Genomic DNA, 12,797 nt, shown 5'->3' on the forward strand with positions numbered 1-12,797 from the left:
AACCTGTCAGCCAACAGTCCTCACAGCACTCATCAATCCAGCCTCACCATTCCACATACGGTGCCTCATCTGAGGGCATTCACACCTCTGGCAGACATCTGAGGGCATTCACACTTCTGGCAGACATCTGAGGGTATTCACACTTCTGGTAGACATCTGAGGGCATTCACACTTCTGGCAGACATCTGAGGGCATTCACACCTCTGGCAGACATCTGAAGGCATTCACACCTCTGGCAGACATCTGAGGGCATTCACACTTCTGGCAGGCATCTGAGGGCATTCACACTTCTGGCAGACATCTGAGGGCATTCACACCTCTGGCAGACATCTGAGGGCATTCACACCTCTGGCAGACATCTGAGGGCATTCACACCTCTGACCACTCACATGGGTTCAGATCACAGCACAGCTGGGAGGACGATCTGCATCTTTCTATGTAAGTAAGGCTAGACACCCAGTAATCCTAGCACACAAGAAATAAACTACAAATCAGATTGGGTCCTGAGTGTAGCTCTCACAAGACAAAGGAACTTGGGCCCCAAGGAACCAACAAATATCAGGCAGGGCCCAGGTGAGCTTTGGGCCATGTGATATGAGTCCTTTGAGAATTGTCACCAAGACTGACTAAATCAGATTGCTTCCATAATGAGAGCTGATATCTTGTTTAAGAATATTCAGTAGACAGGGGGTGGTGGCACACGCCTTTAATCCCAGCACTTGGGAGGCAGAGGCAGGGAGATTTCTGAGTTCGAGGCCAGCCTGGTCTACAGAGTGAGTTCCAGAACAGCCAGGGCTACACAGAGAAACCCTGTCTCGAAAAACCAAAAAGCAAAACCAACCAAACAAACAAAAAGAATAGTCAGTGTATGTAATACACTTGAAAGAAACTTTAAAAAAAAAATCCAAAACAGGTTTTAAAAAGTTAAACTTAAAAAAGAAAAATGGGCCACAAGAAGGCTCAGTGGGCAAAGGTGCTTGCTGCCAAGTCCGACGACCAGAGTTCAATCCCAGAGTCTACGCGGTCAGAGAAAACTCACTCTCCACTCCTACACACTTGTACTATCTTCTGATCTCCGCACACTAAATGTGCCAAACACACACTTGCACGCACACACACACACACATCCTTAAAAAATAAAATAAAAATCAAACACCGAGGTTACTGTGTATAGTCGCCTAACACAGGTATGCAGGTAATGTAAATGTAAATATTCTAGGATAAACTTGTTTTATGATTTGGGGGCTCTTTTGAGACAGGGCTTGTCACTGTGGCCCAAGTTGCCCTGAACCTGAGGCCATGATCACACCACAGCCTCCTGACCGAGCTAGTTAAAATTCTGCAGTGACTAGGAGCATTCTGAGTGACATTCCTACACCAAGTACACAGAAAGCCCGTAAAACGCAAGGCATGTGGTCTTTTCTAAAGTCCCAAGTGCATACTACTTCAATGAGAACAGACTTTACTGTACAGTTTACCAGGAACAGCTTTTAGTAAACAAGCCAGAAGTTCCCTGGTCTACTGTGCCTGTGGGATCCACTATGCACAAGGGGCGGGGTGGGGGGGGGGACTGGATGGTACTTGTGCCCAGTGGCTTTGCCCTCCAGGACATCCCCACCTTGCTTCAGTCACCCCTCCCACTGCATCGAAAAAGATGAAGCTTTAGGACTCAGGACACAGAGTCAACTGGCAAAGCTTAATTACCACAGGCTCCATGAAGCAGGCCGACCTCTGTGAGCTCAAGTCCCAGCCAACCAAGGCCCACAGAGAGCCTCAGCCTAAAAATAAATAGAAGTTGTAAGGCTGTTTTACAAATAAAAATGATCAGATTACATTTTTATTTAAAAATTCAAGTTTGCATATCCTTTGATACAGCAATGGACCCTAACAATGTACACAAGGGAGACATACCTAAGCAACCATGTAGCTCATATCAAAGGCTGAGGACACCTGGACCAGAGTAAGGAGCTGTGTAAACAAGCTGTGCTCTCACACCAGGCAGAATACCACGCAGTCATGGTAAGCAAAGCAAAGCATACACAATGACATCAAGCACATCAACGTACCAAGCCAGGTGAAATGCCAACTCATTAAACAATGTGCTGTTATTTGTAGAGGGAAAAGAAATAGACCAAAAGTGATAACAACGCCTCGATGCCAGTGCATATAGAAGGCAGCGGCTGGTGGCAGTCAATGAGGTAGCTCAGCAAGTAAATGCATTTCCCACCAAGGCCAAAGTGCTCCGTCCTCAGGACCCACATGGCAGATAAGTGAGAAAACAGAAGTGACTCCTGCAAGCTGCCAAATGTACATCCTTCCCCTCCCCCCTCTCTCTCACACACTCACACACACACTCACACACTCACACACACAGACACACACACACTCACACACTCACACACACACACTCACACACTCACACACACACTCACACACACAGACACACACACACACACACACACACTCACACATACAATGTTTAAGAAAATAATTTAGGAGTCCATCAATGGTGACACACACCTTTAATTCTAGCATTCTGGAGGCAGAGGCAGGCAGATCTTTTCTAGAAAACTGCCAGGGCCACACAGAGAAACCTTGTTTCACAGAGAGACAGAGAGAGAGAGAGAGAGAGAGAGAGAGAGAGAGAGACAGAGAGACAGAGAGACAGAGAGACAGAGAGAGATAGAGACAGAGACATAGAGAGAGACATAGAGACATAGAAAGACCAAGAGAGAGACAGAGAGAGACCGAGAGGAAGAGAGAGAGGAAGAGAGAGAGAGAGAGAAAGAGAGAGAGAGAGAAAGAGAGAGAGAGAACTTAAGGAAAGAAAGGAGGCAGTGGGAGCCATTTTGGAAGTTTGCACCTGTGATTCAGTACTTGGAAGGGAGGCAGGGAGATCGTGAGTTCAGGCTGGAAGGGCAGCAGGCGCTGAGGAGGTGCAGAGGAGCAGAGGGCAGGCGGGATGGAGGCCAGTGCTGGGCTCACTCAATCTTTCTGGCAATAAAAATGCTTCACCGGGTCCCTGCACTATTTTTGTTGTTTTCTGTAGTACTGAGGCTCAAACCCAGGTGTTCCAAGACACACTATGCCAGGCCCCATTTAATTTTCTCAAAACTCAAATCTTCTACAGACTGTCACAGCTTTTCAGAAAGCCTCTCACTGGGGACAAACTGTCTGATCGTGGTTTCCAAGGGCTGGCAGGCTGGCAGGCAGGCAGGCAGGCACTGACAGCCTAAAGCTTAATCTATTCCTCCTTTGTCTTAGTGTCCACATAGTGGTTCAGATTGTGAAACGATTTTCTACTCAAATACAAAGAACACACGTCTCTTTTCCAGTGAGCCCGTCCCAACTCTAACTTTGGGGTAAGGAGCTGTTCACCCAGGACCCCTCAGCGCCCACTGCCTGGCACTAACTAGCCTGTCCCTGGCGACCGTGAGAGCAGCTCCTCCTACGCTCTCCTAGCAACTCTTCTGCACTTTCCTCAGGGAAACTTCATTCCCTATAAGATCACATTCGGTCACGTGTGGTGGTGCATGCCTGCAACCCCAGCATTCAAGAGGCAGAGGCAGGAGGACTGCCAAAAAAAGTCTGAGGCCAAGCTAGTCTACCTAGCAAGCTCCAGCCCAGCCAGGCCACAAAGTAATACCCTAGCTTAAAGAAACAAAGTAAAGGGTGAAATACCGAGTACAGCACAATCTATTTTCTTATGTTGAAAAGGCTTAAGTTTAAAATAATGATCTTTTATATTTGTTTCCAAAAGTGGGGTGTTTACAGCCACTTGGTTAATTTCAAGGCATGGAGAACAAAGATTTGTCACTCCTGTCCTGTCCTGTCCTGGGGAAGGGTAAGGTGAGTTTGCACACCATCTCTAATCTTCCCACCTCCCAAACCTTTTTTCCTTCTGCCTTCCATTTCAATGAAATCAGAGAGCAGGACTAGACTTTACATACAAGCAACCAAAGACACCGTCTGTGACCCCTTCACAGTAAGATCCCATGACTCTTGACTCTGAGCGCTTGGGTGCATGGCAAAGCTACCTCTCTTTCTGGATTCTTTCCTAGGACACAAGTCAGTTCCAGAAACACAGTGGCCACAAACTATAAAATACAAAGTGATAATAATAAACCTTTTATACATTTACTTACGTGTGTGGTGCAGTGTGCATGTGTGTACCTGTGCAGGTCAGAGGATAGCTTCAGAGGGGGCTCTGTCCTTCTACCTCGGGAGTTTTGGAGATCAGATTCAGCCTGGTGTCTCTAACGAAAGCACTTAGAAGACAATAAGGGCCTGTCACACTAACATGTAGGAGGCTGGGGCACCTGAGTCACAAGTTCAAGGCCCCCTGCAGCTGCATCACAAGTTCAAGACCACCCACCCTGCACCAGAGCCACAAGTTCACGGCCCCCTGCAGCTGCTTCGTAAGATACAACCTCCAAAAGGTGAAGTAGGGACTAACAGGAAAAGATTTTCAAATCTTACCTGATTCTCTTTTCCCTAAGTCAGCTAAAGTCAGCCAGCAGCTGATTCCACAAAACCACCACCTGCTTCTCTAACCCCCACTTCCCATGAGGTGAATTTCATAAACTGAACTCTTTGCACTCGAATGACTGGGAACCAAACTGCTGTTGTTTTACTAAATTCAAACAGAGCCAGCCAAGACTACTAGCACCTCTCACTCCCTGCCCTCTCCGGAGCATGTGAGGCATTGGGCAACACACTTTCCTCCTCGCTTTAAGGACAGAGTACTACTTTTCTGTTAAAATCCTAGACTAATGTAGCAATCATTCTCAGAGACTTCTTTCAAGGATTCTGACAGTTTCCAGGTATCTACCTATACCTGCTGGGAGTGAGAAGAGAAACAGATCCCCGGGGCATTAAGTTTAGAATTTGTATTTAAATTAAAAGGAACATGCTGGCCCACACCTGAATTAGAGACCAGTCTGGGCTACCAGTGGTATATAGAGACCTAGCTTAACACACACACACACACACACACACACATTTACACACCTAGTCATTGGAAGGACCCAGGAAGTAGAGGCAGGAGGATCAGAAATTTAGAAATTCAAGCTCTAGCTGGTGAGATGGCTCAGCGGGTAAGAGCACTGACTGTTCTTCTGAAGGTCCTGAGTTTGGATCCCAGCAACCACATGATGGCTCACAACCATCTGTGATGAGATCTGACGCCCTCTTCTGGTGTGTCTGAAGACAGCTACAGTGTATTACGCTGGAGCCAGTGGGGCGGAGCAAGCAGAGGGCCTGAGTTTAATTCCCAGCAACCATATGATGGCTCACAGCCATCTGTACAGCTACAGTGTACTCATACACATAAAATAAATAAATAAATCTTTAGACATTCAAGCTCACCTTTAGCTACCTAGTAAGCTAAATGCCAGTCTGGTGTACATGAGACTCTGTCTCAACAGAGAAACAAGTTATGACAATGTTTTATCCTACTTTCTCTTATGAAAATGAATTTGAGGGCTGGGAAATAACTCAGTCACACAGTGCTTACCTAGTGAGTACAAGCCCATGGATTTGATCACAGTGCCTCTAACACACATGCACACACACATACATGTATACACACATACATACACACGCACACACATACATATATACACACATACCTACACACGCACACACACATGCATGTATACACACATACCTACACACGCACACACACATGCATGTATACACATATACCTACACACACGCACACACATACATGTATACACACATACATACACACGCACACACATACATGTATACACACATACCTACACATGCACACACATACATGTATACACACATACCTACACATGCACACACATACATGTATACACACATACATACACATGCACACACATACATGTATACATACATACATACACACGCACACACACATGCATATATATACACACACACATATACATTCACAGGTACACACAGATATACATACATACACATGTGCGTGCACATACACATGCACACACACACACACACACACACACACACACGGAAAGAACTGATATGAAACAAACAGATGAGGGAAAGGAAAAGGCAGGCTATGGTTTTTGTCTCAGGCTATGGCTTTCATCTACTTCAAGACAGAAGAAATAAAAGCACCTTGTGCTAGTTTAGGCAAAGCCTCAGGGCTTCCGGATAAAGCTCCGTGGTAGAGTACACGTCCTGGTGTTGACCCTCAGCATCCAATCAACCTGTGGTGTCATAGGTCTGTTTACCCCAGCACTTCGTATGTGAATCCAAAGTCATCCTTGGCTATATGAGAGCCTGCTTTAAAAAATGACCTTAAAACTATAATCGAGTCTACCCACCTGGGTTACTATAGCACCTTTATTCCACACAGCACACCGAGTATAAAGCACAAACGGTGCTCCTATTATACCCTGCCACTATACCTGAATGAGGGCCAGTTCTCTCTGACACTGACACTGACATTTTGCTAACCTCTCCTCCTCCCTGCCCTCCCTGAGAATGGCAATTTCAACTCAGCGCCCAGTGTACTACTTTGAACCTCGGTTTGATTTTCAGTTCTGAGAATGAAAGAAGAGCTAATGGGGTATGGGCTGGACAGCCTTTAATCTTCGCACTAGTGGGAGGCAAAGGGAGGCAGGTTCAGTGAGATGCAGGCCAGTGTGGCCTCCAAGGTGAGCTATAGCCAGGACTACATATAAAGAAACTCTGCCTCAAACAAACAAACAATAAAGAAGCAAGAAAAGGAAAACCCAGCATGGTGACTGGCTCATAGAACTCTGGCCTTCAGGATACTAAAGCAGGGAGCTAAGAGTTCCTGGGCAGTGTGGGAGAAGCTGCAGTCTAAGCTAACACAGCCAGACACAGAAAATGGGAGGGAAGGGCAGGAGGCAGGGGAAGGGAGAGGAATACAGTTGATAATGAAACTGCCTGCTTGGGTGTCAGAGAAGATAAGAGTTGGCTGTCAGGCCCTGATCTGTCAGACAAAAGTAGCATTTATCAGCCAAGTCTTTGGTAATGTGGGCCTGAGCTGGAGAGATGGCTTAGGGGTTAAGGGCATCCATGGCTCTTCCAGAAGACCAAGCAGGTACATCGGATGGCTTACACCTGCCTGTAACCCCTGGAGACCTGACACCTCTAGCCTTTATGGGCATCTGCATACATGTCGTGTACCTCACAGGCACACACATACTCGCAAATAATTAAGAACTCTTAAGAGAAAAAGAAAGGGTGGGTGTGTGGGCAGGCCTGGCACCCACTACTGAGAGCTACTCCTTTTCTCGGCTCAGCCAGGGTACGCCCTCCTGGCTGCTCAAGGTTTACTCTGATGTTTAAGTTCAGCTGCCTACAAACCTCCTTCTAACCACAGCTTGACAGCGTGTTTCCTTGGGGGTGCGGGCAGTCTGGTCACCTGGCCTGACACTCCACCCTGTCAACAACTTCAAAGGCCCTCTCTATCAGAAGGGAAGAACCCCACCAAAGCATGTTACTTCCTCTCCCACCCAAAGATGCTTTGCCACCTTTGCCACTTCCAGGGTTTCTCTCCAGAGAATCCGAAGGACATTTCTCATTAGATTATATCCCATCCATTTGTCCTGACAGGTATCACCTTTGAAATTTACCCTCTTTTCTTTTTTTAAAGATTTATTTATTTATTTTATGTATATGAGTACACACTGTAGCTGTACAGATAGTTGTGAGCCTTCATCTGGTCGTTGAGAATTGACTTTTAGGACCTCTGCTCGCTTCAGTTAGCCCCACTCGCTCAGGCCCAAAGATTTATTTATTATTATATGTAAGTACACTGTAGCTGCCTTCAGACACACCAGAAGAGGGCATCTGATCTCATTACGGGTAGTTGTGAGCCGGCATTTGAACTCAGGACCTTTGGAAGAGCAGTCGGTGCTCTTACCCAAAGAGCTATCTCTCCAGCCCTACTCTCTCTTCTTTAAGAGAACACTTATGTGTCAAGACAGACACACACAGAGTAAAAGATCCCCAGCTGTAGATGCTTCCTTCTGCTCTTTGGAACCTAATAAAATTTTAATAATTAACTTGTAGCCTTCTCATTACATATGAATTTAAATACATTTCAACCTAAAGAAGTATTAAACTGTTGTAATACAAAGAGAATCAAGGGGCTGGAGAGATGGCTCAGAGGTTAAGAGCACTGACTGCTCTTTCGAAGGACCTGAGTTCAAATCCCAGCAACCACATGGTGGCTCACAACCATCCATAATGAGATCTGACATCCTCTTCTGAGGTGTCTGAAGACAGCTACAGTGTACTTACATATAACAATAAATAAATATTTAGGCCGGAGCCAGCAGAGGCTCACAACCATCTGTACAGCTACTCATACACATAAAATTTAAAAATCTTTTAAAAAACAAAACAAAACAGAGAATCAAGTAAACCTAAGCCACCTGCACTGCCACACATGGGCAGGGGGCTTGATGAGCTTTCCCACAGTTTCTCATTCAGTGATCAGCCCCTAACAACGTTGCTGAGCGAATGAGCAAGGCTACTTCCTGGGAACTCCTGGCGTCCCCAACCACTGGAAAGGAATTAAGATGTCTGATAAATGGAGCCCCCCTTCCCCCTCCCCCCAAGTTCTTGGCTTCAAAGTCAAGCAGAAAACAATTGTCTAGAGACATTCACTGCGTCCCAACTGGACCACAGCTGCTCACTAGCTCGGCTGAGCGAAGCAACTTCTGTTTCCCCCAGAGTAGAATTTCTGAGATTCGCATCCAGCTTCCCTATTCCTCAACAAGAGGTGCTGGCTCCATGTTCAGGAATTCCCCTTCTGAGTCCCACAGACTTCCCGAAACATGAGAGACCACGTGTGCTGTAGTCACTGCCTTCTAGGTCCGTGTCCAAAATAAACTCTTAGCCTAAGCAAGACTTAGTGAAAGAGCTAATAAAGAAAACCAGCAGTGAAATCTCAATGTTATATTGACCAACAGAGCCACTGCAGGAAAAAGCCTGAAACGTTACTTAACAACCTCATTTAATAAACTCAGCAGAAGCCAAGCTTGAGTGGTAAATGTTTATGATCTCAGCAGAGGCAGGAGGATGGCTGTAAGCTAGGGGCCAACTTGGTCTACACTGCAAGTTCAAGGCCAGTTAAAGATGTACAGCCAGATCTAGTCTCAAGAAGACAAAGAGTAAGAAGGACCGGTTAGCACAGTGCCTCTGTTCACCTGTAATTAGCTGCACTTGCAGACTAATAGTATGGCTAGAAAGGCCTGGCCTGGGGGACCTTTGGCAATATCCCAAGGGATTCAGGGCAAAGACTACTGAAAAGGTTAAAGTCTTTAAGGAAACAGCAGGCACAAGCAAGCAGTAATAAAAAAGAAAGAAAGAAAGAAAGAAAGAAAGAAAGAAAGAAAGAAAGAAAGAAAGAAAGGAAGGAAGGAAGGAAGGAAGGAAGAAAGGAAGAAAGGAAGAAAAAGCAAGCAAGCAAGCAAGCAGATGCCTGGTGGCAGGGGACTGCCCTAAGCACTTTACCTGTATTAACTAACTTAGCACCCACAGCTCTGTCAGACCCAGCCATCACCCTCCCTCTGGGTGTGCGGAACGCAGGAAAGCTTAAGGAGCCCAACAAAGAGTTAACACAGCCAAGAAGTGATGAGACTCATCAGCCTGGAGATGCCATGGAGGACAAGGTCAGTTTCCCGGTGGTTTTCCCACGGGTCCGGCCCTCGACAGCTCTCCTTCCATATGTTTGCTTTTGCTGCCTTAAATCACACCGTTGAAAAACAAGGGATAACGGAGTGTCTCCATTTTATACAGAGGAAACTCAACTTCTGTCCTGAGGACGCCCTTCCAAATTATCAAAGAAGTGGGCTGGAGAACCGAAATGGACAAAGAATCCAAAGGTGGAATTTCAAACAAGTGCGTTTTCCAACTACCCGGCCTAGGACGCCGCAGAGAAGGGGCGCATCCATCGCGTGCAAGGTGTCCCTGAACCAGGCCTGGAAGGCGCACGGACCCGGGCTGCACACACAGCCCGGCGACCGAGCAGCACTCAACCCGGAGGCCTGAGGCCTTCTAGCAGACCGCGCAGCTCCGGCGGCCGCTGGGCTGACCCGGCGCTGCGCTGCGGGAGACCCCGGGACTCCGGGAGGGGGCTGCGGTCGCGCCCCCCGCGCAAGGGTGGTCCGGTGTCCCGGGTCGCGGTGAAGGGCCGAGGCCCGTGATCGTCGGCGCCTGTGCTGAGCCCGCAGCCCTCCCGGTCTCCTCGGGATACGGGGCCCCCTGCCCGGGATCGCCGCTGCGCCTGCCCCGCAGGCTGCACCCGCCCCGCAGGCCGCCGGCCGAGCCCCCTCGCACGCCCGCGCACAGCGGGACGCCGTAACCCCTGACCCCGCCAGCACCTCGGCTTACCGGCTCCGCCACCTCCTGACACGCCGCGCCGGCGACTCCATATCCCAGGAGCCAGCGGCGACCCAGTCAACCTCCTGCCTTCCCATGATTGGACGGCTGGGCGGAGTCCCGCTTCTCTGATTGGCTGGATTCCTGCGGGACTGCGTGGCTGGCGGACAGGGAGCGGAGGCTCCGCCCACCAGAGCTGACGGGGGCGGGGCCTGGGGCGGGGCCTAGAGGGGGCGGGCCCGACCCGGAGGCGAGGTTCAGCCTGGCGCGCCGCAGTCCTCGCAGTTCAAACTTACGGCGATCTCAATTGGCAACTCCCACCCCCGGAATGCTCGGGACACATACATTTTTGTCATAGTTCCCGCCACTTCCTTTCAGGCAGCTACATGCCTGTTTCCTCCTAAGAGATGATGACTCCGAGATACACCTACACTCGATAATAAGGCACCATGGCAGTCCCTTCTAGCTTCTTGAGCCACAGCCCCGTCCGTGCCCACTGACGCACCGAGAACACCCCACGTCTGGGAGGAACCGAGAAATTTCGACCAGTGGAGCCAGTTCGGCCGCACCGGTCGTCCTACTTCCAAGCCTCACAGTGAGTTGTTCTCCAGCCTACCTGGCTCTGTCTCTCCTCCACACATTTTGTCCTGCCAGCCCCAAAGCAGTCCCGCTCCATCCCCGGCCTCAGCCTTATAGCCTGACAAACCCCCCATGACAATCCCCCCCCCCCCAACTTGCCACGAAGTTTCTAAGGTTTTCTCGATTTTCCCCTACAACGGTATAGACGACAGCCCTATTTTCTTCATATAGAAACTATCGGGAGAAATGTTCATTATTTGGTAAGAACTGAGATAGGAAGAAAGGGTAAACCCCAAAGATGGAAACTAAAAAATTATGACAGCAAAAACAAACAGAAAAGAGAAACATCCACCCTCTGGCCGGGCTGCTGATCTCCATACAGACTGGTCTCCTGAAAGAAGAGAAACTACAAATTAATCCTGGCAGTCTCTCCAACTCATCTGTGGCGTTGGAGAAAGGCTTCTCAAATGCCTTCGAGCCCAGAACCTTTCTTCTGGGACGCTCCGCTGCATCTAGAAAAGAAAAGGGCGAGAGCTGTTTGTGTCCGCGTCCAGGTGTGCTCGGCTGGCCAGCGTCCCTGGGCTGTGGCCACTTACTTAGCTCACAGTTCGGAGCAGCGGCTGCTGCCCTCGGCTGCTTCTTCCTCATGGTGCAGAACTGGTTTGACTTTTCCCAGAGCAGCGCAGCCTCTATATATGCAGCCGAGTACGCCTCCCCTTGGCTAGAGAGGACACTTAGGTAGGTCAAGACTGAGGAAAAAAATTCAAACCGCACCCTTCAAAGCATAATCAAATTTCATCTTTGACCGGCCATGAGAAAGAGGAATTGTATTTCTGCCACTCCTAGTTATTAATAAAAAATTAATTGAGTTAAAAGCTTTCTTCGGAGATTTCACTTCTGTGCCATTCGGCAGGGCAGAACCTGGAGGGCAATGGGTGCTGGTGGCTGTAAAGGCTTTTGTCTGGAGGCCACTCCCCGGGAGTGAAGCTGGTTCAGGGACTCACTCCTCTGGGTGATCGAAGGACTCTGTCCCTGTGAGATGGGAGGTGGAACCAATTAACCCGAAGCCCGACCATCCACATACATTTTCCACTCAGTACGTGCCACACTGAAGTGATTATGAGACTTCAAAGTAGAGGTGAAAACGCCCCCTGGTCTCTTCCTGCAGATCTGAAGGAGCCGAGGGCGGTAGCTAGTCAATCAGTGATCTCCAGGCAGGCAGTAAAGTGAGGCAGAACCAGAACTTAGTACCTGATGGAAAAGAAAAAGTCTCCAAGCAGCAAAGCAGAAATCCAGGGCAAGGATTTCTCAGTGTAGTGTACTACCCTTTCTCAGTGTAGTTCGAAGAAAGCTTAGAGAGGGGGGTGGGGCGGGATCTGCCTCCTGGAAACAACTGGCATTCAGATTGCCAACGCAGGCTACACATTTGAGCATCATGTGGGTTCTGGGAGCAGCATCCCAGAGGAGGGTCTCAGTGCCGGCTCAACCCCCGAAAGTCACATCAGGTTAAGATGTGTTCGGCTTCCAACTCTAGTAGCTATCAGACAGTTGCCTAAGGCAAAGTTGCCTTTGTAGATTAAGCTGAGGACAGCTTGTCCTCAGAAAATAGAAGTGCCCATAAAACCATCCATGAAATCAAATCTGGCAGAAGAAAGATCTGAATTTATGAATTCTAAAAGAGAAGCAGGGATGAGGACGTAGCTGAGTGGTAAAGGGTGGGGCTCTGGGCTCCACCGTTCACACACACACATCACACACACACATACACACACACACATCACATACACCAAATATACACACACATACACACATGCATCACACACACCAAATATACACACACATAC

At 48.4% G+C, this 12,797-nt stretch overlaps 1 protein-coding gene and 1 long non-coding RNA gene across 6 annotated transcripts in view; one reads left to right on the forward strand and one right to left on the reverse strand.

Annotated features, from left to right (window-relative positions):
- The window catches only part of Slc11a2 (solute carrier family 11 member 2), a 45,933-nt gene extending 34,289 nt beyond the window's left edge, over positions 1–11,644 (reverse strand). For 3 of the 5 annotated variants that reach the window (XR_004114154.1, XR_004114153.1, XM_031355826.1), the window contains exon 1: positions 11,550–11,644. Coding sequence is in view for 1 of the 5 variants with exons in the window: in XM_031355826.1 (XP_031211686.1) it covers positions 11,550–11,601 (52 nt within the window). In the remaining 4 variants the exon portion in view is untranslated. Of the gene's footprint in view, positions 1–10,386; positions 10,484–11,305; positions 11,466–11,549 lie in introns of those variants that run through there. The other 2 variants (XM_031355849.1, XM_031355841.1) reach the window with 2 other exon arrangements.
- Positions 10,340–11,292, forward strand: LOC116079816. Its single transcript, XR_004114159.1, has 2 exons — positions 10,340–10,969; positions 11,185–11,292. It is a non-coding gene; the product is annotated as an uncharacterized LOC116079816 (long non-coding RNA).
- Positions 11,645–12,797: the final 1,153 nt, after the last annotated feature.

Source organism: Mastomys coucha, unplaced genomic scaffold (assembly GCF_008632895.1).
Source record: "Mastomys coucha isolate ucsf_1 unplaced genomic scaffold, UCSF_Mcou_1 pScaffold11, whole genome shotgun sequence".
Classification (NCBI taxonomy): Eukaryota; Metazoa; Chordata; class Mammalia; order Rodentia; family Muridae; genus Mastomys; species Mastomys coucha.